The sequence below is a fragment of the Aulonocara stuartgranti genome, assembly GCF_965226115.1.
Source record: "Aulonocara stuartgranti genome assembly, chromosome: 19".
NCBI classification, from domain to species: domain Eukaryota; kingdom Metazoa; phylum Chordata; class Actinopteri; order Cichliformes; family Cichlidae; genus Aulonocara; species Aulonocara stuartgranti.
The window spans coordinates 18,698,642-18,724,254 of record NC_138955.1 but is presented as its reverse complement, the minus strand read 5'-3'; the positions used below and the strand labels follow the sequence as shown (position 1 = coordinate 18,724,254).

The 25,613-nt window shown below is 41.6% G+C and overlaps 1 protein-coding gene across 2 annotated transcripts in view; it reads left to right on the top strand.

Moving 5' to 3' along the window:
- Positions 1-2,888: 2,888 nt before the first annotated feature.
- LOC309694827 (apoptosis-stimulating of p53 protein 1-like) overlaps positions 2,889-25,613 on the top strand; it is a 46,081-nt gene continuing 23,356 nt past the window's right edge. For both annotated transcript variants that reach the window (XM_082515062.1, XM_082515061.1), the window contains exons 1-4: positions 2,889-3,029; positions 7,764-7,911; positions 9,775-9,882; positions 15,482-15,546. In XM_082515062.1, the coding sequence (XP_082371188.1) occupies positions 2,904-3,029; positions 7,764-7,911; positions 9,775-9,882; positions 15,482-15,546 (447 nt within the window). In that variant the 5' untranslated portion in view covers positions 2,889-2,903. The remainder of the gene's footprint in view (positions 3,030-7,763; positions 7,912-9,774; positions 9,883-15,481; positions 15,547-25,613) is intronic.

Here is a 25,613-nt window from a genome sequence, read left to right as displayed (position 1 = left end):
TTCGAGTATCTCTGAATATAACTCTTTAATCAAGAAAAGTCCTTCTCACTCATCACTGTCTGGCTCAAGTGTCTTCAGGCAGCAGCTGCAAAGGATTGTGGGGCATAAATATCAGTCAGAGTCACATGATAAATAATCTGTGTTGAAGATTTCTGATTACGCGTGTGCAAGAACAGGAGGAACAGTAGATTTAGTCACAGTGCATGTTAATGTAACGTCTCTTTTCTACTGAACTGTGTACTGATTTTCTGCCAATAGCTGCCGCAGAGACAGAGGGTATCTGTGTGTGTTTGAGCACATGCACCCAACATGTGACCTTGTGTGACAGGAACAGAGAGCGAGGGGTGAAGCTCTTCTGCCAGTGTACCTTCTGTGTCCTATCTGTGTGTGTGTGTGTGTGTGTGTGTGTGTGTGTGTGTGTGTGTGTGTGTGTGTGTGTGTGTGTGTGTGTGTGTGTGTCAGTGCAGTCATGCTGCAGCATATCAGTGCAGCCTCTCTAATCTCTGCCCTCCAGCTTTACCACTGCTGCTGCTGGACAGCTTCAATCCACACCACAGCTCAAATAATACAGATACGCTCATATTTCTGCAGATTTGTAGTTTATTAGGTGGTGGTGTGGTTTCATTGTTATATTTAGGTGTTTCTCTTAAGTTGAGGTTTTTTAAAAATTTCACTTTGCAGTAATTGTTCAACAAACATTAAACTGACTGCCCGCTTTATTAGTTACACCTTGCTATAACCAACGTTTACCTCCTTTTTGCCTTAGAGCCGCCTTAATTCTTCATGGCATGGATTCAACAAGGTGATAGGATCACACAGCTGCTGCAGATGAATTAGCCACACATCCATGATCTATGATTTACACGTGTTCAAGATAATTTGAGCTTTGTGAAATGGCGTGTTTTCCTAGATAACCTAGCACCAGGATAACTGTGGCCATAAAGGGATTACGGTAATATGGCCAGCAACAGTACTGTGGTAAGCAGTGGAGTCTAAATGACGCTCAGTTGGTACCAAGGGGACCAAAGTCTGTCAAAAATATCATGCCATTACCACACCACCAATCTGAACAGCTGATACAAAGCAGTATAGAGCCATGCTTTCAAGTCATTTATGACAAATTTTGAAAATTATCCAATTGTTGGAGCAGAAATCAAGACTGAAACAACCAGGCAGTCTTTATGGTAAAATTTGTAGCCCCAGTTTCCAGTTCTTGGCTGAGAGGAACTGCACCCTGTGTGCTCTTCTGCTTCTGCATTCAGATATACTCTCATGCATACCTTGGCTATACTAAGTTATTTCAGTTACTGTTCTCTTCTTCTCAGCCTGAAGTATTCTGGTCTTTTTCTCCCGACTCTGGCATTAACAAGGCATTTTCAACCAGAGAACTGCCGCTCACTGATAGTTTCTCTTTTTCAGACCATTCTCACCCTAGAGAGGGTTGTGCAGGAAAATCCAGGCAGATCAGCAGTTTCTGAAATCCTCAGATCAGCCTGTCTGTCACCCCTAAACGTGACACACTTAAAGTCACTTAAATCACCTTTCTTCCCCATTCTGATGCTCTGTTTGACCATCAGCAGGTCATCTTGACCATGTCTACATCCCTAAATGCACTGGGCTGTTGCCACGTGATAGTTTTTTTTGACACGTGAATCACAATTGACAAAACTTGGAAGAGCTATTAGCTATTTGCTTGGAAGGGCTAATAGCAGAGTGTTACGAGAGAGGGTTAACTCACAGAGTTGAGCTTTTTGTTCTTTTATAACCAGTTAGCTGAAAAGTACAGTGAGTGATAGACTTTATGCTTCCCTAATACGCAATAATTTACTCATTAGACATAAGAATTACTGCAATTACAGCAATTAAAAGCTAAAAGTCAAATTAAAAGCTCATAAATGAGAAATTTATAACGTGGAACAAAGTCACATAGTGACCTCATCCTTTCCTCATCTTCTGATTTGCTCTGCTTCTGTGTGCATGATTTAAAAAACAAAAGGTTTGATCACATTGTCCTAAATAGAAAACATGTCATTCATAGTGCAACACCTGAGGTTATAAAATTCAGCTGTAGTTTTAATTCATCTAAAACAAAACTATCTGTGATGCAGCTGTACCAAATACCATCGTCTCGATGTCTCGAGTCCTCCCCGCTCGTACTTTGCTCCCCTCCTCCACCTGCATCCACGATGAGAGGGACAAGAATCAGGGATGGTCTTTGTTGTCTGTGTTCCTTCTTGGCTCCATCATCTATGTTCCTGTGCTTCCTGTCCTCTGCATCTAGCTACTTGATTTGTTTTTTTGTTACTTTTGTTTTAACATCATCTTTATATGACTGTGGTTAACAGATGTTCTTTAAAATAAAGCTCTGTTTTGTTTCCGTCAGGTCGAGTTGTATTTAAACCAACTGCAGCCTTTCACAGCAGCTGGAAGTTGGTTTACTTTTATCATGAAGAACTAAACTTTTACCTAAAACTGAATGGTGACAAGCGTCCGAGTTTTACAGTCAAACCTTTGACTCAGTCACCGACAAAAAAATAGAACCGCCCCCGTCATGCCAGATGTATGATGAACATATAACAATATCAGCTCACGGTCTACTCCCAACAACAGACACGAACAGAGTCTGGCCTTTCCTTTCTTATGGCTCATCTTCCTCACCCCCTCTCCTTATATTTACTGAAAGCCGACTCCCTTCCCTCCTCCCTCACTGACACCCTCTCTCACATTTGTATTCCCTGCTCCACGTACATTTGAAAGACTCTCACCTACAGACACACTACCTTCTCTGTCTGACACCATCAATTATATATCTCACTCTCGCTCTCAAACACACACATGCACGCACACACACACACACACGTGTACACACGCTGGTGTGTGTGCTTCTGCTCAGTGATTTTCCAATGAGGCGTTTTTGGGGGCTGGTTTTGGAGCGGCTGGTGTTTCTGTCTGAAAACTTCAAACTGAGTAATTGTAGGAAACAGAAGAAGAAGAAGCAGCAGCTCCAAACCAGGAAAAGCAAACAGTGGGTGAGTGAGAGAAGAGCTCTACTTTGCTTTTTCATATATGTTCTTCTCAGTCTAACATGATGAAGTTAGTTGTGTGAGTTTTATTTAGTTTTTGCTAGGAAAGGTCTGGACGGAGTTTTCTGTACTTGAGTTTTGGGCCCTGATAGAGGCTAACGTGTTGTTTTAAAATGACTAATAAAACGAGCATTGATTGTTTCCTGCAGACACTAACACGGGCTGTTTGTCACCCTGGCTCACTCTTCCTCTATCTGACTTTCTGTTTTTTCCTTCTCTAATGCTGAAAATAGCCCGAGTCACTCCATTCAGCCCCACAGGCATTTCAGGAACTACAGCTCAATCTGCCTCTGTGTGTCTCAGTCACTGATAGCCAGGAAGGAACTGTCATTACTGTGAGGTCATTATGTTCACATGATCAGTGAGCACTAGTACAAGTGATTTTACTGATCCTAACATGCTGTCACGGTGCTTTTGAGTTTCAGATTCTTGATGAACATTTTTTTAGTTTGGGTTTATGTTATTATTCTAACGGTGAGTTCTGTTACTAAAGCTTTTATTCCTGATCTTTACATTGTGGTTTTCCTAGTAAGTTCTGGTCCCCGTGAACTTTATTATTATTCAAAGGTTGACTGTCAGTTCTTTTGGTTTCAGGCTGACTCTGCTTTAAATGCTTGCTGACATTAGGAAAGTCACTAAAGGTCTGTTAACTTTAGAGGTCTGCATGTGCACAAAGTATAGAGTTAAAGTTAGGACATAAATGTGCTGCTGCAAAATAGAAAATTGGAATTTCTGGTTTGTGATCTTTTGCTTTGTGTCACTGATACACATTTACCTGTAACTTCATTGGGTACACCTTGCTTGTACTGAGTTGGACCGGCTCCTTTTTTTTCTTCCAAGCTTTCCTAATTCTCTGTGGCATAGATTCAACAAGGTGCCAGAAAAATTCCACAAAGATTAATCTCCATGTTAACAAGATTGACAGACAGACAGATAGATGGTGCATCATCCTGCTGAAGCTCTGTGGTCATACAGGGATGGACATGGTCAGCAACAGGTGCCCAAATTGTGCTTGTAGCCATGCTACCAAATGGTGAATCTACAATCCAATACAGCGCTATTATTATAACATGGCTGTAGGTATGATATATGGTACCTGGGACTTTCCGCCATTTTTTAGAAATGAAGAAGCCTCTTACATGGGAGGTGAAACGATATCATGAAACTTAGATATTTCTTAACAAAGTGGCTCACAAAATCTTTTTTTCTTTTCATGCTTCAGTTTGACACCATAATAAGGTTTTCAGTTCCAGGTAAACTGTAAAAGAAGACTGTAGTTTGGATGCAGGAGTTATGTGAGGACAGTATGTTAGACAGAGCTGGGACAGAATTTGGAGGTAAAAAGCTTTCTATTGTACGCGTCAGCTCGTGTTTTTATGCAGTGTTCATAATAACCCAGAAGAAGCTTTTGGAAAGTTTAATGCAGGACGACATCAGCGAAGTGCAAAACAGTGTTTGTTTTCTTCTCAGACATCGTGTCCAAGCCTTTAGGTTTAACGCAGCTGGTTAACATGGCAGCCTGTGAGGGATCCGAGAGCTCAGCTTTACCTTCATGCGATTGAACTGCTTCAGCAAATAAACTGATTTATTTATTTAAAGGATGAATTTGAGATCTCCTTTAATTGTTATGGTTTGAAATAATTTTGATACAAAATACAAATCATACAACTTACTTGCTTAGACCAGCCTGATCTGATTGTTTAACAGAAAATACAGTTTCATTTAAACCTTTAAATTATGCTTGAGTGAATCGTGTATTGCAGGATGCTAGCACCATAGATGAGCTGGAGGAAGCTCACCTACAGTATTTTACTGTTTTTACATTATGGCTTTGATTTTTATTCTTTGCTGTAGACTTGGTTCCCTCAGTGTTTTCCTCTCTGTTCCTCACTCTGTCTTTGGTCTTTGTATTTTGGTTTCTTTGCATCCCTTCTCAGGAAAGTCTGAGTTCAGATGAGCAACAGTGAGGTTTTAGTTCCAGAAAGGCTCATCAATCAATTCATCTTCTCTTTGTCTTTTATCAAAGCATCTGTTATGTTCCTGTCTGTGTTTGCTGCTTTGTTCCTGTTTGATTTTTCTGCATATTCAGTGTTCTTTTGATTCTGGTTCTGGTTGGACTTTTGTATTTGAGACTTTTGATCAGCCACAATAAAGGCCTGCCTCATTTTTTATAATGTTTGTGTTGTATCACTCGGCACGGTCCCTCATTTGACTTTCCTTTGTACATCAAGACTGTAGATTTGTAATAATTGAAACAATTTCTCGAGACACGCTTAAAATATTTAGATTACTAAAAGATCTGAAAGATATAACTGTTAATATGAGACGCCTGATTAATTACCAATAAATGACATTAAAACCAAAGGCCATGCTGGGAAATAAATGATCCCTCACAGGCCAAAGTTTTAGGAGAAACAGATTGTCTCACACCACGAACTTTCCAGTTTCACAATTAAAAACATTACAGGGCCACATGTAAATAAATAAGTGATCACACTCAGTCACTCGAAGGTCAAAATACAAGAAAATGTGCTGCAGACAGTGTTTCAAATACAGCATTTATTATTAGTGAAATTCACCGACAGCGTGTTTGCACTGCATTCGTCTTTGTCTGCTTTGTGTAGTCTTTTTTTATTAAATCACTTAAAGGAGAAAAGCACACTGGATGATTTGATGTTCTTTTATTGCAGCCGGCACCCCGTGAGTGTAACAAATGATGTTTCTGACCATGTGAAAAACATAACAGCGCTTCTGAGGCCACGATTAGCCTACTTTGAATGATTTGTGGACGAGTAAAACCCCTGGTGTGTTTGCAGGGTTTAGGAGTTTACTCGTGGGTGTATGTGTGTGTGTCTAATCCAAGCTTTAGAGCCCGTGTCTCTGCTCTGTCCGTCTGCATGCAGCCAGAGATTACTTGACATGATCTGGGACAGGTATATAGAATACTGAGGATTAGTGTACAGAGTATACTTTGAGTGTGTGCATACTGTAGTATCTGCACAGGAAGACTGTGTGTGTTTGTGTGTGTGCGTGAGAGAAAAGAAAAAGCAACACTGAGATTAAAAAGTGTATATGTATCTGTGAGCGCTGTGGTGTGTCGATGCACTCCTATCCCAGATTACCCTAAATTTATCTTTCGACTGCCGGCTGACTATCTGGCGTGACATCACCAGTGACATCACTGACGATAACACAGGATGTCCTTTTCTGATTGACATTTTAATCTTTTGGCTGCAGAATATACAGGATTTGATAACAAAATTATTGAGAGGGGATCAGTACTCCGCAGATCACCTTTAAAATCATAAAGTGCTTTTTCTATTTATGTTAACAGAAATAAACGGACACTAAAATGAGAGTGAGCCCACGGTTCTCAGCTGGAACAAAGTGGAGTGCCCACCCTGGTTGGAGTTCAAGTGATCTGGAGTCTTGTTGATTGGTGACCTGGGGAGGAAGTGGCAGATTGGTGCAGCAGTAGTAAAGATGATCTTGCCCTCACCTATCCACAAGTTTTAGGTCGTGACCAGAAGAATGAGATCATGGATACAAGCAGCAGAAATGAGCTTTTTCCAGGGAAAGTCTGGGTTCTCCCTTAGAGATAGGGTGAGGTGCTCAATCATTCTGGAGGGGCTCAGAGTAGAGCTGCTATTCCACATTAAAAAGAGCCCGTTGAGGTCATTCATCTGACCCGATGTCTCCTAAGCGAGGTGTTTCAGGCAGGTCCCAATTGGTGGAGACCCACAGGCAAAGATGGAGGAGATACCTCTTCTTTGACTGCTGCCCCAGCGACGCAGACCCAGATAAGCAGGATTGATGGATGGATGGATTAGGCTGGGTTTGCCATTGTCATAGAGAGAATTGGCCGTGTGTGTTACTCTGTGTACAACCAGTTATGTGTCACAACTAATAGAGTAGGACAAGATTCGAAAACAAATTAAAGATTCAGTCTTTACTGGGCCAAAAAGTAAAGAGGACGTCCATAAAAATCAGACAAGCAAACCCAACAAAGAGTATTCAGAGGCAAACACCAGAAAACAGAATTATAACACTAAAAAAAACTTCACATGGAGTACAAAGAGAATCTGCCACTGAAAGAGGGGAAGACGCACATTAAACTCACATTAAAAATGAAAGAAAAGAAACGCCAAAATAAAACAAGAAAAAGACAACAAAGAAAAACAGTAACTCAGGATTCAAAGTGAGACCTCACAATATTGATTTTGTGAGGTTATTAAGCTGAGATCAGTGTTGTGATGACATGGATGAAGGACTATATCATGCTTTTGTTGGACAAAATCTGCCCCTGCTCCTTGGTCACCTTCATATCGCCCAACATTAACATGTGTTGTTTTTTTAATACATTACTTTTATATTAAATTTATTTTTCACTTGAATATCACAGCTGACTCACCTGTTGTCTGCACATAATGAAATCCAGCTGCAGAGGTGGTCTTGACTTCATACTGGGATTTTTAGCTTTGAATGTAATCATCGCTACCAGCCACAATAACTCCTTCAAAATAAGAGTTTAAATATGGCTGATAAATTAGTTATTTAATCAGCATTTGGAGATTGGTGATCTGATTCCAGCCAGTGAGTCATAGGAAACAATCTTACTGAGTTTGAGTCCATATAAAATAATATCTAAGTGATATTAACCTGATTTTTCTTTGATTGCAGGTGATCCTGACAGTTTACCTCAATGACACCCAGCAGATGCTAACTGAGGTCCCTGTCACTCCAGCGACCAGAGTTATCGATGTGGTGGAGTACTGCAAAGAGGCCGGTGAGGGGGAGTGTCACCTAGCTGAAGTATGGAACGGGCATGGTGAGTCCATTCATTGGTTGATAATGCTTATTGATTAGTATCACTTAAGGAAAGCAGCACATGCTGCAAATGCAAGACATTAACTTCATGAAAGCTTTAAAGTGGAGACGCCGAATGCATTATTCAGCAGCTGCAGATTCACACACGGAGCTGAAAAGTGGCATCATTTGATCAGTGTCAGTGGCCCTTTTAGGTGCTTAAATTCTGTCACATCTCTGGTCCAGTGGTGGATGCTCATATTAAAACCAAACTTTCAAATAAGGAGGTCAGTGTAAGTACAAATAACCCCAGTAAGCTGTAAGCTCAGTTCTGCTCTGTTTAAGTCAGGTTTTCTGCTCTCGCCTCAGTGATGTCAAAGAGAGGGGATATCCCTAATGTATCCCTAAAACAACCCGCTATTCATATCTTCTGTTAACTTATAATCATAATCCATCCGTCCATCTTCCGCTTATCCGGGGCCGGGTCACAGGGGCAGCAGCCTAAGCAGAGAAGCCCAGACCTCCCTCTCCCCGGCCACCTCCAGCTTGTCCGAGTGAACATCAAGGCATTCCCAGGCCACCCAAGAAATATAATCTCTCCAGCATGTCCTGGGTCTGCCCCGGGCCTCCTCCCAGTGGGACGTGCCCTTGAACACCTCACCCTGGAGGCGCCCAGGCTTATAATCATAATCAGTAAGAAATCTTGACCAAAGTTAGAAATCAGCCAAGACAAGACAGGATATTACATCTAGAAAATTAGCTGAACGGGACTGGACTATTCTCACAGTGCATCTCTTTATCCATACACTCGTCATAAAGAGTCCAGCTCATATAATTACTACTGGCAGTCTGTCTTTGGAGCATCGGAGCACTTGCATGATTATAATCTTGCATTAAGAGACAGGATAATCGACACGGCGTAACTCAGATCTGAGTCACTTGCTGTGAAGCTAATTATAAACCGAGTCAGACCTACAGTATGCTGCGGCTTCAGCTTGTGAAATCAAGAGTGCTGTGTGCTCCAAGTTTACTATATGAATAGACCAGCCCATCTCATTCACACACTGAGGGCATCCATTAAAGCGTGGCCCACATTCATTCAGTCATAGCTGTCGACGCGGTGAAGCCTGCGCAGTAACGGCGGTGCGTTTGTGCGGCTTTGTGATGTGACTGAGCGGCCAGACAGGATATAAACGGCTCTAATACTACACCATGTCTTCGTGAGTGTCTGTGTAAAGCAGCACATAATAGATGGCGGCATAAATTGTGTGCGGAGTGTTGGTGCGTGACAACAGGCTGTGCCTCAAGGGCACAGCTGGCTTACTTCACTGTGAAAATATTGATTCTCTGGGTTTTTTCCACACTAACATTTGCAAAAAAGGGTAAAAATAAATCCTTAAAGCCCCGCTCCACTCAGAAAGAGGTTTGGGGTTTTGTGCGTTTCACTGTCACTGTGCAGACAATGGTGATAGGTTGCTGTCTTGCATATGCTGCATATATGTTGCAAACCTTTCATGTGTGGCTTGATGTACAGCCAACAACAATACAGCTGCAATTTTGAATTCTTATTCATTATTCCAAAGCAAAGATTATTCATTCTCTTATAAGGAGCTTTTGCACAGTTTGTAAAAAAAGACATATTTTACAGTATCTATGTGTGGAGGATACGTTTATAGACAATTTTGGCCGTACACGACGTGCACAGGTAATTTTTTGAAACTAGTCAGTGAAATTATACATGTCGACCTGATAAAATTGTAAATGTGCTGTTTAACAAAGTAAGAATTCTGAATTATCTCTTTCTAGCTCTATAACACAATAGTGTGACGTTATGTAATTAGTGGGATCTTTGTCAAATGTTTTCTCACCCTTCGTCTGTTCTCAGAGCGAGTTCTCCCTCAGGAGTTGTTATTGTTGGATCTCCTTCAGCAGTGGGGAGCCAGGAGGCCCGAGGTCAGCTTCTACCTCAGACACTGCCCTTCCTGGACACAAGGTACAGCAAAACAAATACACATACACACTGAATTCATTAAAGCTCTCAGTAAAAACTACGTTTATATCCAGCTGTTGGTGTTAAACCAAAAAAAAAAAGGATTTGGGGGTATTATTTGAAGAGAACGTGGGAAAAACACGGTATAAGTGCTGTGCATGAGGTTTAGAGGTGAGTTCAGGGTCTCGGTCAGTAATTAGCCAGATAAGATGATTAGAGTTACATAATGGCAGGGGTGTGACGGCGAGGGGGCAGACAAATGCTGCTGAAACGCCAGGCGATATTCTGCCAAAACAACTCTTTGATGTGCTGGCAGCCATAAAGAAGAACTTTGTGAAACCAGGCAGGCGAAATGACCCGATTTTCCCCCGTAAACTTCTTAATCAACGAATGAGCGATTGTGTAACGTTTGTTGAGAGTTACCGGCCAAAGCATTCATCAGCAGGCATGTACTGGCGTCACTGTAGCGCTGGTGTGTTTTTGTGCCTGCGTCTGGTGCTCCCCACAGGGACGGGACAACCTCACCACCTGCTGGTTCCCGTCTTGCCCCTCAGTCATTAAAAAGCTCAATTATCATTCATTAGAATCTCATTATTATCGTCTGTTAGCGAGCTGTGAAGTCTTTTCAGAAAAATGAATTAATCACCACCAAGTTTTTTTTCATCTTGGCTCAGCCCATTAAAGCTTTCTCGTGTCTGTTGAGATTTTTTCATTATGGTGTCTGGATCTCAGATTTTATCCAGTCGCAGTTCATATGCCAGGAGATCTGTGGTAACATAAAAAGAACAGCAGCTCATTTGGTCTGCTGCTGTGGAGCGCTTCTCTCTCCCTGTGGTCCGCCTGCTTCTTTAGTACAGATGTGGTTTTGAGCTGTGAGCGCACGTAGCTACAGAAAGAGTAACATCATCTGTGCTTGTAAGGGATGGATTTGTTGGTGCAGCCCCCTGCGGCAGCCAAACTGTCCCACACTTCTGCTGCCAGCTTGTGTTTGGCTCTGCACCTAATACAATAAAACAGCTTCTTAAATGAGCCAATAGCTCTCCAGGGACTGGAGCATCACATTACCCTAATGCATTACCTGCTCCTAGGCTAATTTAGCTTCATCTGCCCTCAGTGCCTTATTGAAGGTGCCTGTGGTGAGTTTGCACTTCCTGTGCAAGGATATCACTTTCCATCATCAAGACTTCTGTAATTAATCCACATTACCTAAAAATTATTGGTCCGTCCATGGAGAGCAAACTGGTCTTATTTGAATGGAACAGAGGTAACTTAATAGAAGCAATATGGCCCACAGCACAGATTGTATATGAGTGATGGATGTAACCAATGTGTGCTTGGTCACATCCATGGTCCAAACAAATATGTTTGAAAGAAGGATATAGGCTAACGTTTGCAAGATGCATGCACAGGCTGTGAGTATCACAGAAACACGACTAGAATCTCATTAAGCAGTTCGTTAGTTCAGGTTAGCATTCAGAAAACCAAATTATTTTTAGATATCTGTATTAAACTCCACCACTTGGTGCAGTCATTCATTCCCAACCCAGAGAAGCAACCCTCCTCACCTCAAAGGGCGCCATAGCTCATCATCAGACTAGGATACCTCCTGGATCCCTCTGAGGTGAGGTGTCTCAGCATGTCTGCTGAGTAGGAAATCCTGACACTTCTGGAGTGATTACATCAAAAGGAAGGTCTGAGCATTTCTTCTCAGACCGCTTTCCCGCGATAAGAGTCAGATTATGGATGGACTGATGGATCGATGTCCCACGGTGAAAACCAAAGTGCAGAGTACACAGTATATTTAGTTATTGATCTGCTTGATGTGAACTTTCTCTCTGCTGGTGCTTAAATACAATTTTAACTACTTTATTGAATGGGGAGTGCTGCTGTGGCTGCTTTATTGGCTGGAGGTGAAAGTTGGAGCTGCCTGGGATTAGCCCAGATTGAACCTGTCTCATTTGAGCTCAACTCTTTGAGCGATCGTGGCTCAAAGAGTTGGCAGTTCGTCTTGTAACCGGAAGGTTGCCAGTTCGAGCCCCGGCTCGGACAGTCTTGGTCGTTGTGTCCTTGGGCAAGACACTTCACCTGCCGCCTACTGGTGTTGGCCAGAGGGGCCGATGGCGCGATATGGCAGCCTCGTTTCTGTCAGTCTGCCCCAGGGCAGCTGTGGCTACAAATGTGAGTGAATGAATAGTGGGATTGTAAAGTGCTTTGAGGGCCCCGAAAAGCACTATATAAATGCAATCCATTATTATTATTATCTTAGTAGATCTAAGATGAATCCTGCAATTAATAGATTAAAAACAGATAAATACAGAGCTACATAATTACATGTAATTAAGTTATTTTAAGGTATTAGTAAGAGATCCAAAAATGTTGAATGATCAACATTAACATGAGTATAGATTTGTAGAGATGAAGAGGATCATCATCAGCATGCAAAAAATATCTTGTTTGCACAGAATCTGTTTGAAGTGCTGTTGTACTATTATGGTTTCTTATGACCAAAATTGACAAAATTGATAAAGCCCTCTCCAAGTACAAACTCTTCTAAGACCTCAAATGAATAAGGCAACTCTACCCGATCAAAAGCCTTCTCTGCACCCATGGACATAATAAGCTCCTGTATCTTATTCACTATAGAAAACTGGATAATTATAATTTTCTCATGTTTGTAAGAGGTGCTCTGTTTTTAACTAAACCAGTCTGGTCTGATTTAACTAAGAGAGGGAGATAGTTCTCGAATCTTTTAACCAGGATTTTGGGGAAAGTTTTGCCGTCAACATTGGTTGAGCTAGTTGGGCGATAAGAGCCTCACTCGTCAGGGGGTTTATCTTTTTTGGATCTCAGGCTATAAAATTAACTTTGATAAAATCAAGAGCAATGCCAGTTGGTTTTATAGTAAAACTTCACATCCATCTGTTTCCCCTTTCTTCTGGACTGACTCTGAATTGACACCTTCTTGAGGCACAATTTGACCAGAGTGCAAAAAGAAAAAAAAAAAGGAAGGACCTTACAAGATGGATGAATCTGACAGCTTCATGGATGGGTAGAATAACTCTTATAAAGATGAATATCCTGCCAAGATTACTTTATTCTGTTCAGTTGTTACCACTATATATTTCTAAGATAGCAAAAGAGACTGAAAAAGACTTTTCTAAATTTATTTGGCAAGGGAGAAGACTGTGCAGCTCTCTGCAGAGGTTTATCCTTCCCTAACATTAGACATTATAATTTTATAATTGGGCATGTCATGGCAGGCTCATCCATGAGTGGCTTTACTGTTATCTTAAACTCCTTTTGAGAAATGGGGATGTAATGCCTTTGATTTAGTAGGAGAGCTTACATGTAGAAAATAAACCCAGCTTCAAAACGAAAGACAATCCAATTCTTCCAAACACAATGATAAGATGGCGAGATATAAACAGACATAAATTGGTAGGAAGGATTTAGTTACCCACATTACACCTCCTCTCAGCAAGAGAGATTTTCTCCCTGCTTGTATTTGGATCCTGGTGCAGAAAAGGTGTCAAACTAACAGCAGACCTGTTTGATGAAAATAACAAACTTATGACCTTTGCCCAGTTTCAAAATACCTTTGGCCTTCCTCAGAAAGATTTTTATGCATATCTTCAAATTTGTCACTATGTGACGTCGCAGGATTCCTGCTCACTTCCAGGCTCCATAGAAAATTATTGTGAAGTTTGCTTTAAATAAAGGTTTTATTTTGGGTTTTTACAACATCCTGCAGAAATAATATAATCACAATGCTGGGAATGTTCTCAGGATGATTTACAGAAAGCCTATGGTGAGGATATTTGGGAGGTTTAGTGTAAATGATCCCATTCCTTATTTCTAAGTAATAAATAAAGGAATTCAATATAAGATAATACATGGAAAATATGGTGTCCTGTGGTGAATCAAATACATTCCAACAGGTCACCCCCTAGGAATGTGTATTCACTGTTTTTGGGAATGCCCTTATATTTCCAAGTTTTGGAAATATGTAGTTAAAAGATAAGTGGAGTTGTAAAAAGTAAAGTTTGTAAAGATCCTGGGCAATTTTTATTGGGGCTGCCCAGTGATCTATGTGCTGACTAGGGATGGGTATCGTTTAGGTTTTATCCGATACCGGTGCCAAACCGGTACTTTTGAAACGGTGCCGGTGCTTAAACGGTGCTCAAACCGGTGCTTAAAGAATGGAGAACACCAACTTTGTCCAAAAACCTCTCATGTTCAGCTGTTTTTTTGTGAAAAGATAACAATGTTAGCCTTTTCTGCAGCTATGGGGCATATATGGTATCACTCTTGGCTGGAAGCAGTGCTTAAACAATGGAAAAAACACAAACTTTTTCCAAAAACCTCTCAAGTTTAACTGTTTTCCACTTTTTCTTTGGTCATTTTAGCCTTTTTGGCCAGGGTGAAGGGAGTATCTGCCATCAAACAAGAAGACAGCCGCATGTAGCTATGATGATGTTTGCTAGTTCACCTTACATGCATTAATGTAATAACGTGGTTAGCCTACTCAACGTAAATTACACACGAACAACATTAAGCTACTCACGCAGAGAAGAACGGCTGCTGCTGCCGTCATCATCCGTCATCGTTTCTGCTACACTGGCAGAGCTAGGGGCCAGGACTCTATTCTTCGGGTTTTTGGGGGATGTTGCTCCGGCTCCGATAACTGGCAACCCACCCGCAGTAGATGTGCACGGTGTGAGGTCTCCCACCAAGCTATCAAATACGGCGCATTTCTGGGCTTTTAAAAAAAACGCTATGCGTCGCCAGGTGTTTCATCGGATTTGAGGTGTTACCTCCTTTGACAGTATCACAGTATCAGCTTAAAGCACTTGTTGCTGCTGAGTTTGCATATTTTGCTGTGAAGTACAGCCAGACTTTTGACCGGTCCTCCTTGGACATTTTTAATCTGTAGCTCTGCTCTAAAAGAACGTACGTACCTGGCCCCGCCTACTATCCTCGGAAACGTAAAATGATTGGCTAGAATCTAAAGTGTATCACAGCTCAGGAAAAAAAAAGCACCGAAATAAAGCACCGAAATGTGCGCTGCTTTTCGGTCTGGTTACTACCGTTTATGTCAGAACCGGTGCCATGACGGTACCCATCCCTAGTGCTGACATCCTTAAAGGAGAGCTTACATTCAACTGAAGATATTAATATGTCATAATAATTAATTATGACATATAAGGACAGATAAGTGGATCCCTTTTTTTCTTTTTGGGTGCAAAAAAAGGATTTTCTCTCTTTTTTTTACTATATTGTTATTGTTCTTTTTGTGAACACCAATTATGTCGTCAGTATTTGCTGTAAATATTCTCTATTTTGAAAATACAGTGTTAAAATAATAATAATGATTAGTATGCGGTGGACGGGAAAAGAAAGCAGATTTTCACATCCTGTTCGTTTATCCTTGCGATAAGGCGAACACGCGCGCTTCGGTGGTTAATTAAGGCCAAGGCTCTGTTTCTGTGTGTGTCAGTCACATGTCTGCCAGGTCACAGGGCTCAGCACACCCAGGTCCAGTTTTAATATGCTGTTTCAATATCTCTGCACACTTTTCTTTTCATTGTTCATTTATATGCAGGAAGTCAGCAGCCTTTGGAGCAGAGCTGGACCACAGCAGCAACAGCAGAAAGTGCTAATGACAAGGTTGGTACACACAAACACACACACACGCACACACACACACATGAGGAACACGACAGGCCACGTTCTGCATCTCCAATTGGCTCAACCTCAACATCCAGGCTTTCATTGTCTCCTGAGATTTTGATTCTGTGCAGTTACAGCATGTTTATACACACAGTCTATGTTTTGTATATGTAACTACAAAAAATATATATCATGCAGTTATTTAAGCATGACATATCAGAGGTTTTATTTCTAAAACTGCAGGATTCATACTGATGTGCATGCACCAAAAGAATATTCTGATTTATTAAACTGGGATTGTTTCTGTTCCTCTGAAGCTCCACGTTAGGTTCAGGTTTGTAAAATTTCATCAAAACACCTCTGTTATAAAATTTGAAGATGAGGACTCGGTGAAGAGCTGCAGCACATAAACAAACATCCACAGCTTTGAGACCATCCATGTCAGTTATGACTTCCTTGATTCCAGATAGCACACGGCCTCTTCAGGCCACAGCTTTGGGCTGTCTGTGGTTTAACCTGCAGCCAGTTTGGCATAGCGCCATCATGGCCTGTGGGTTTTGTCATTGTGAGGTTCAGGTTATTTCTCCTTGTTTAGCTTCTGTTTAAGGTTTTGTGTTTGCTTGGATTTTGCGTTCTTTGAGTTATTAATCTTCTCCCGCATCTTCTTCGTCGTCATGATTAGTCTCTCGTGTTTTGTATTTAGTTTTACTTCTTTTGTATGTGATTAGTTTTAGCTGTGCCCCATTTCCCACCTGTTTCCTCTTCCATTGATTGCATGTCTGTGTGTTTGTATATAGCCTCAGTTTCCTGTTGTTTTTGTGTGTGTTAATGCCCTGTGTGTGCTCTTTCCAAGAGTTTGGAGTGTTATTTTTGTTGACTTAATTGAAGGTTAGTTTTCATTTACTTTGTTTTGTCTGCGAGTCCTGCATTTGGATTCTGCTTACTGCTAGAAACTGTGGCAAGAGCAACGACTGGAAAAGGAGGGAAATCGTGGCCTGTAAAGGTAAAGTATACTAGCACAGAGGTGACAAACATGCAGCCCGGGGGTCAAAAGGTCACCTGGATGTCTTTGCAAGAATGGAAAATGCAGTTTATTCTCATTTGTTTGTTTTTTTAATAAGCTGCACTGCTGCTCCTGGTGATGTCATGTCAGCAGTCTTTTGCATACATAGAAATATCTGGAAAGTCAATTCTAGATCTGAAATGGTTAGAACTCAAAATTCAAAGTCAACATGTTTTTGCTTTTGCAGATTCGCTGTGATTTGCAAATGTAATAATACATGCTGCTGAAATTAACTACTCGGGCTGTTTTTGTAAAATGATGAAGAAATGATGTAAGCATTAAAAGACACTTTGGTTATCATGCAGCAGTTTTACAGGTCCGGCCCACTTGAGATCAGATTGGACTGAATGTGACCCATAAACTAAAGGGATATCTGGCAATCTAAAAGGGTTAACCAAGCTTGTTTGTACCGCACATATTGGTGTTTCATGCATGGACCAATAGAGATACACTAAGTGTTTATTGGTGAGCTTTAAAGGGGGATTTGGTTAGTCATACCCTCTGTTTGCAGAAATGTTCCTATAATTTATTTTGATAGCTTTTGGGTTTGACTTTCAAAATAAATGCAAGAAATAATCCCAGTCAGCGAAGGATAAAAGACATCTGGCTCTTTAAACTTTCCTTAATAGCATTTAATTTGAGGAATACAAAATAAACCCCGTAGTCGCAGCGAAGTAATTGTATGAGTGTGTCTTTGTGAGCCAGTAATGCCACACGTACAGCACAATGCATGTGCACGTTTGCGTGTATGTATTTGTCTGTGTGTGTAGTGCAGCGGATTAGCCGGGGGATTAGTGACAGTGATGATTGAACTGTTCTACCAGGAACAACCATGCGAGCACACAAACACAGCACATGCACTATACACGCACACTGTAATTGCTGTTTATAAATTCACAAAGAGAAAAAAAGGGTAATTAGTCTTTTGTCACCAGCCTGAGTCAGTCCTTCAGCTAACCATGTTTTGCTTTGCCAGCGTGCCTTATCCTGTTATCTTGAGGTCATGCAGTAAAAAGAGCAACTGACCTCATGTTTGGTGCTTTTAATTTGTCACTAACAGCTATTTTGAACCATCCAAACCATTGTGTTTCAGCACAAACTGCACATTTGCTTTGTATATCTGGGTTAGGCCTCGGCTAGCCAGTCATAGACTGTTTTTGTGCGTATTGGTGGTGGTCAGTCTGCTGGATGGTCATCCTCTGTGTGTGTGTGTGTGGGTCAGTCAGTGAAGGTAGGATTAGCTTGGTCCCATGACATAACCAGGCTAAGAGGATTGCTAGTGAGCCAAACAGCTCCTCCTCCCTCGTCTCGTCTTCCTTTCACCTCACACACTCCTTCACACTCTTAAGGTCTCCGTGTTTCTTCGTCTTCATCCTTGAACATTTGCTTTAAAGCAAAAAGATCTGAGGCACAACAAGACAGAGGGGGTGAGTTTTGGTCCATTTCTTTTTATATGGGTGTGTGTGTGTGTGTGTGTGTGTGTGTGTGTGTGTGTGTGTGTGTGTGTGTGTGTGTGTGTGTGTGTGTGTGTGTGTGTGTGTGTGTTTGAAGCTACGTTGATGCGATTTCCACTTTTTTTGACCTTTTCACTTTAGATGAAACAGTAGAATAACTCCACCAAACAGAAGCCAATCTGAAGGTGACTTTGAGCGAGTGAATAATTGTGTATAAGCTTGTTTTCTCCTCCTTAAACTTCTGAGAGATATTCTCTGACTCTGGTTGCACTCACACACATTGGCTGGATACTTTACGAGCAGTTTGTCTATGTGTCAGGGTGGAGCGTTTGGCCGTGTGTCTCTCTGTGTGTCAGTGAATCAGTGTGGTTTACATCTTGTGAAAACAGGGTGTGGCTTCTTCTTGCTTGACTGTGTTATTTTGTCTGTGTGTGTGTGCGTGTGTGTATGTGTGTCAGCCTTACTTTGGGATTTGGAAGCGTGTCTCCGAGTTGGGGTGTAGCTGTTGGCGCTGTGTAATCATATCCAAAAGCGCTCACTCACTTACGCACACAAACGCACACCAGATGCTGTTTCTTGCCACAGGATGATGTAAAGATGACAGCGATGTGTGAAAGAGATCGGTGTGTAGTAGTTTTTAGAATTGTTATTCACTAATGAATAGTGATTCATCCTTTAAGTTTTTGACTGCAACAATCCAGGATAAGTGAGTATTCCCTGTTTTCTTTAAAAAGTAGACCAGACTTTGTCATTCTCCGACAAAAAAGGACAAATACACGAGCTCCAAGAGCAGCCTAGTAAAGTCAGTCGAGTAAAGAATAATTTATATTTGATGGTTATATTTTACAGATTGTAGTGACATTTTTACCTGTATTTGTGGTTCCTGGATGATGATTTTAGTTGTGATATTTTCATCTACGCCACAAGGTTTTCAGTCTATCCTTCATTACGTGTGTGCACAGCTACAGAGAAAATCATGTAGAGTTTCATTTATGCCTCAAACTGCTCAGATTTTTTTTAAGTATTTCTGAAGACTTTACCACAACAGCTGAATCCACATGTTTGATTTGGCACAGATTTATTGTTATATATTTTAGATGTTGGATGCCATTCTGATGCAGCATTTTCATTTATCTGAATTTGGGACCTGCAATAGAAGATGACTGGCTTGTGAGGCTGGGTTTGTGTCTCCTTCTGGTCTGAAACTGGTAATCTTTTGTGTGTAAGGCATATATATTAGGCCCCAATCACAGGAGTCTAGAGACCAGCCAGTGACGCCTTGACAATCACCAGTCATTAGGAATAAATATGTATTCCCCAACTGGATTTTGGCGCTGGACTTTCCTATCAGTCACTAAGTGAAATTGGTTGCAAAAAGGTTTGTAGTACAGCAATGAAAACCTCTTTGCAGTTGTTTTGGCCACTAGCAGATTGACCTGGTTGCCCACAGTTTGAAACACAAAAACACGACACATCAAGCAGTTGTGAAACTGTGAAAGGTGTGATGTACCTTTTGAATTGTGTTGATTGTAGCAGAAAGCCACACCTTTCTCTGGAGCTCGGAGAGTAAATGGCGAGCGTTTGCAGACAGGTCATCGTATGGATCAATGTGGATTATGGATCGATTTTACCTGGCCAGCAACCTCCTGTACCCACTCCCTGGTTACCGAATTTCACCGTTTTCCCCAATAATCTTTGGTGGCCTGAAGCCTTAACTACTGCAACACGGAGCCACAAGTCAAAAAACACTGATAGACATTTAATTGTGAACTGAAAGTTTTTGAAGTACTAACTCTGTTTGTTGGTAGCATATAATAGCTATTAGCATACACCAACCTGGTCAGGACCCAGCTAGTTTCTAACAGTATTAGGGAAAGGAGGGCATGGCTGTCTAATGACCAGTCCAGATGGGGCTGGTTGGGAAATGTGTTAAAATTTTATGCTCGCATCTCAGGGAAAAAACAAATCAAGAGGATTCCCTCTGACACATTTGGCATGGCTCTGAGTGGTGCATTTTGTTAGCATATACTGTCCTGCTGTTAGCCAATAGTACTGATGCATAATAAATTACAGACGAAATTAAATTTTCATGCTGACATTAACTGCATCAAGGAGCCGTCTGTGTCCTCAAACTGTGCCGCTCTTTGAAGGACTGACACATACTCTAAATTAGAGATGGTCGCTGTGTTGTTTCACTTTATTCTGTTTAGGAAAAACATGTTAGCATATAGTTTCTCATCTGACTGACACAGTGCTAGTTGCTCAATAAATGAGTAGCTGTTACTACTTAATGCTGGTGTCTTGCAGGCCTTTCCCTTTGCAGCACACTCTCTTACAAACCTCGCCCCTGACCTCAGAGTAACCACGAGGGCCGTCACACACTTTGAGTTAAGGCACAGAATTCAGTTTGCTGATCCTGCTCTGTGTAACTCAACCCCATCCAGCTGCATGTGGGAGCGCTGCTGTGGGATATATTAAGCAGTCAGGTGTGTCTGAGCGCTCTTGACCAAACACACATCAGGGGATGTGTTGATTTAAATTAATATGAAGCCTTTCAAAGTCCAGGGTCAGGGGCGTTTGCGGACTTGAATTGCCTCCTGTGACGCAAGTCCAGGTGCTGCTGTGCCGAAGCTTCCTATACTCTTAAATTAAATGCTGTTAACTGCTTTGCCCAAGGACACAGTCGGGTCACATGATGGACAAGTTCAAAGATGAGCTCTTTCAGTTATAGGATGTTTGCAGCCACCAGGCCACCCTGCTGTGTGGATGTTGGTTACTGAAGCTCTTCTGATAACAGAGCTTTCCCCTTTGGTCCGGCCTGGGGCTTCAGGAATGTCTGAAGGCTGTTATTGTAAATTTAGAAAAATATTTTTACTGGAGGTGCACAGCAGATGGGCAGGGGATGGGTTTTATTACTGGAGGGACCTATGATCAGAACAATGTGTGTGTTTGTATGCATAACTTTGAGCACTGTTGAGAAAGGCAGTGTGCACACACTAAGAAGGTCAAATATCTCCATGTGCTTCAGATTATAGGCACAATTGCACCATGAGAAAGTAGTTTACAGCTGAAAAACACACACTGCTCAGGTTGCCAGGGTTGTCTGACACCAAATATTACTATCCAAGCCTCAAAGCCACCCCCTGCTGTCATCAAAGTAGCCCAATTTTGTTTGCCCTAAACTAGGACTTCTCCACCAGTTAGAGCCAACAAAACTGACAACTGAGCAAAGCAGGTGAGCACCCACATGGTTGAGATCAAAACCCAGATCACACACTCTACTGCCATCCAGGCATGTAGATGTTTAATCATTTTTTCAAGAAGGAAACGTGGCACAGCATAAAGAGCACGTCAGAAACTTCAGTCACCTTCAGATCACTGTTTTCCACCTGGACCATGAGTGAGAAAGCAGCTCCTCTGTCTATCAGGAGTCCACGGCACAAATTGCTCTTTTCCAGTCTAGAACTGGTTCCACATGTTCTCACCAAAAACAAAAAGTTGGGTAACTTCAATGAAATGAAAATCAGGACAGATAAGTGGATCCAAACTTCTATTAGTAAATATTTTGTTCTCGTTATTCTGTAAATGTGGGCTGTTTCTGAAAAGACACCAAGACAGAACTGGCTCTGCACTGGCACAGCAAAGTGTTGGTGGAAAAGGGTTTTGACAGCCAAAATGTGGATCCTGGAGCCAAACAAAGCACCAGAACACCTCCATCTAAAAGCAAAGTCCAAATATGGATCTTTGAACATCCTAATGTTGCATCTATAACACTGTATCCACAAAAATATTGAAGCTCTTTATTGAAATCTTTGTGTTATGCATTATTAAATGAGTGATGCAAACCTGAAACGGACTATTCACCTGCTATAAAACATTTAGAACAACAATACAACAATGCAGGCCGCAACAAGAAAACACTTTAAATGTAATTGATGTTTAGTTACAGAAGTAACTAAGTTAAAAGCTCTGGTATCTCCCTTAAACTTACCCAACTTAGAAGAATGCCCTGTGATCCTCTTCTTAAAGTGGCTGCAGACTGAACTCATTGATGGCACCGGTGCAATAGTTAATGTTCTTGGTGTTTCCATTGCAGTCTGCAGATACTAGCGTCAAGATTTCCATTTCCTTAAAAACCCAAGTAATTTTGCCAACCTTCCCGGAGTCACTCATAGAAAAGAGGTCACGTTTTAGTCAAGTTTGGAAAAACATTGTAAGAATTAAATTATTGGGAGATCTGAGCTTCAACTATTAAACTGTTAAAAGTAACATTTTTGCTATTTTTTGCTATTTTTTTTTTCTATTTTTGCTATTTTTTGCCACAACAACCTGGTGCTGAATGCCCAGAAGACAGTGGAGATTATTGTGGACTTTAGGAAGCACACAGCTCCACTCCACTCCACTATAAAGCAATAAGCAACTGTTGCAGTGACAATGATACAAAGTTTCCATCCATTATAAAGAAATAACACTCACATCCTAAAGTACAACATGTTAAAATCAGTGTTGCTGGTTATAAATAGTTGACATAGCTCAATATACTATACACACAGCACAGTCACGACCATGGAGGGCTGCACCCAGAACAGGAGGAATAACAAATGTGTGTTTGTCTGTGTGAAAGATGAAAATGTGTGATGCAGCAACTGAGTCACATGTCACTCTGTGTGTGTGTGTGTGTGTGTGTGTGTGTGTGTGTGAATGAAAATATGACGCAGCAGCAGTCAGCTGTTAACTGTATAGTGTGTGCGCCATGCATACTACCACAGCCATTGATCATCTTCACCTTTTTTACACCACACATCTGGAGCAGGAGGCAGAGGTTGATGAGAGCAGCTAGTGCCCCATCAGGCTGTGGTGCAGTGATTTTCCTTCTGAGAGAAAGTAGGAGAAAGAAAAAGGGAGGTGTGAGAGGAGAGAGAGGGAAAGAGAGTGAGAGAGGATGTCGCTGCAGCAAAAAGCCAGCTGCAGAGAAATGACAAGGACTGAGAGAAAGAGAGATGAAAGAATACAGATATGGAGAAAGATGGGGCTTAATAAGCAGAGAGAAAAGTGAAGGAGGAGTGGAGACGAATAGATGAAGAAAAGGTTGAGGTCGAAGAGACTGGAAACTGAGAGCAATAACAGAAAAAGAGGGTGATACTGAAAGAAAACAGAAAACGAGGGCGGCGAGGAGTTCCTTCTCTCGTTTCGCACCTATTTGTGTTTTTTCATGTTTACTGTGGCAGTTGAAAGCGGTGTCACATCGGTGGGATTTGCTCTCTGTAAAAACGTCACATGAGAACGCACTAATAATCGAGAGTTTTTATGAGAGAGAGAGAGAGAAAGGAGGAGAAGGGAGGGTGTGTGGGCCGAGCGAGTGAGGGAGAGGAAGAGCGAGTGTCGTAAATCTCAGCACATCACCAGGCGGACGAGAGGGAAAGTTGTGATAAGGATCGCTCTCATTTCCTCCTCTTTAAGCGGTTCTCGTGCAAGCCTCTGGCAACGCTTTTCCATCAGAAAGCATTAAGGTCCGGCGTGTCTCTGAGACGCTTGTGAGGATGGAGTGGAATGAGGTAGATTTGGTGCAGGAATTTACTGTTGAAGGACAATGCAGCAAAATTAAAGTCCGCTCCTGCAGGATCACATGGGACAGCCTGCAGGTAAATACAGCACAGCGGGATGCTGGTAGGAACTGCATGTTAACGTCAGCGGGGGGCTCGCAGCAACACAGTCTGCAGGATGTGTTAGAGTGTCTTAACAGCATGAGCGGCATGACACTGTGGCTAAGTGTCAGGTGAATTTTTAACTTTCCTGTAGCTGGAGTGCATGTTCCCATTTGAATCAGTGGAAAGCTAGAAGCTGAAGCATTTAGAGGACTTCAGTGGCAGGAAATCCCAGGAAAACTGTCTCACACACTGCTTTGACTGACAAGCGATCCTCAGCCTCAGTCCTGCAGACGGAGGTTTTTAAACTGAGGAAGTCAGCAAAACTGCTCAGGGTGTTTACAGAGCAATACGTATCATGTTTGCTTTTCTGAAACCAGCTGCAGTCGAATCTTCAGAGCTTTTTCTAGATGCTTCTAAAATGTATTTGCGATGGCTCCAAAATGTGAAAAGTGCTGATGCATTGCAGGGTTCTAGTTTAGTACATTTTCAAATAACACACACGTGTACTCCTGTGCAAACACTCGTGATACAAAAGCAATAGAAAGAAAACAATTACTTTTCTTGCTTAAAGGTAAAATAGGAGCAGGCTCGGCTGTGATGGAGAGCAGAGGCAGAAAAAAGATGACAATATAATTTAATGAATAACGTGAAAAATGGAACAAAAATCATACACGGCAGGAAAAATTTTACTAAAACATATTCGAATGAACAGCTCTAAAAGGTCCTCAGTGCTGGCAGTAGTAGGATTGTTATGCATGTAGCATGAGAAAGAATGCTGGCAACTCATCCAGGTGACTGTACGGGCATTAAGCTGCAACTGGAAACGAGTCCATCATCATGCATGACTTTGAAACTGACTGCTGGTCACTAGTGGGCATTTTAGGCTCTGGTTGCCTTGGTAAGCCACTAATGTATTTACCATGAGGTCATATGTCAATCAGTGGCATCCTGCACTCTGTGGAAGTTGAGAGAATTTATCTCAGGTCCTGCCACATTATGTCACTAGGTGCCTGAAATCTATATATGGTCTCTGGACGGCTTTATATCAGAGTAAAAATGAAGTGTATACTCACTTTAGGTGATCAGAGCTGTGCCTGAGCATGTTTGACCCCCAAAGTCAGACCATCCATCCGTTCTGCCCTGTCTGACTTTAACAGGTGGGTCCGAGAGGACATGTTGTGCATGTTGTAACTATGTAGAACTTCAACATTTTGGCACCAACAACAGCATTTCTGAAGTTTAACTGAAAATCGCCATGTTAACAAATTCATAAATCAATAAGGCAACGAGAAAGGCCGATGTGAAATGACACCAATTAAAGCATAAATACATAAACTCATGAACCTCACGATGCTTTGCAAAAGCACTTTTCTTCATGATAAAAACGCAGAGCGTGCACTAAAAGAACGAGGAACTGAGAGGAGAGAGAGAAAGGAGCAGTGGTTTCAGCAGTGGACAGAAAAGACTGAAGCATGCTGTTGCACAGTTTTAGTTTAGTCTGTGTGGAGGGGAGGCTATCAGGCTCAGGCATGGCACAAGACAAGTGTGCCTAGTCTGACTGCATCCTTCATCAACCACGTATGGTTACTGCATGTAAGCATAAAAACTGCTTTTTGCTGCTTGTCTGAAGCCCCACCCTGTAGTTCCATCTATGCATTATATACATTTTAAAGGGATATCAGACTGAAAGGGCTTAAAAAATATAAAAAATCTTAAAGTGTCTTATGCTGATTGGCTCTGAAATTACTCTTGAGATATGAGAAAACAATGCAATTATTGTTGCACATCAAAGTGAGGAACCACAGGATCCCAAAAGTCAGCAATTAGCTAATGATATGTGGCGACACTGCCTGGAAAACCTTGTGTATTGTGCATAATGTCACTGTCTAAAACATGATG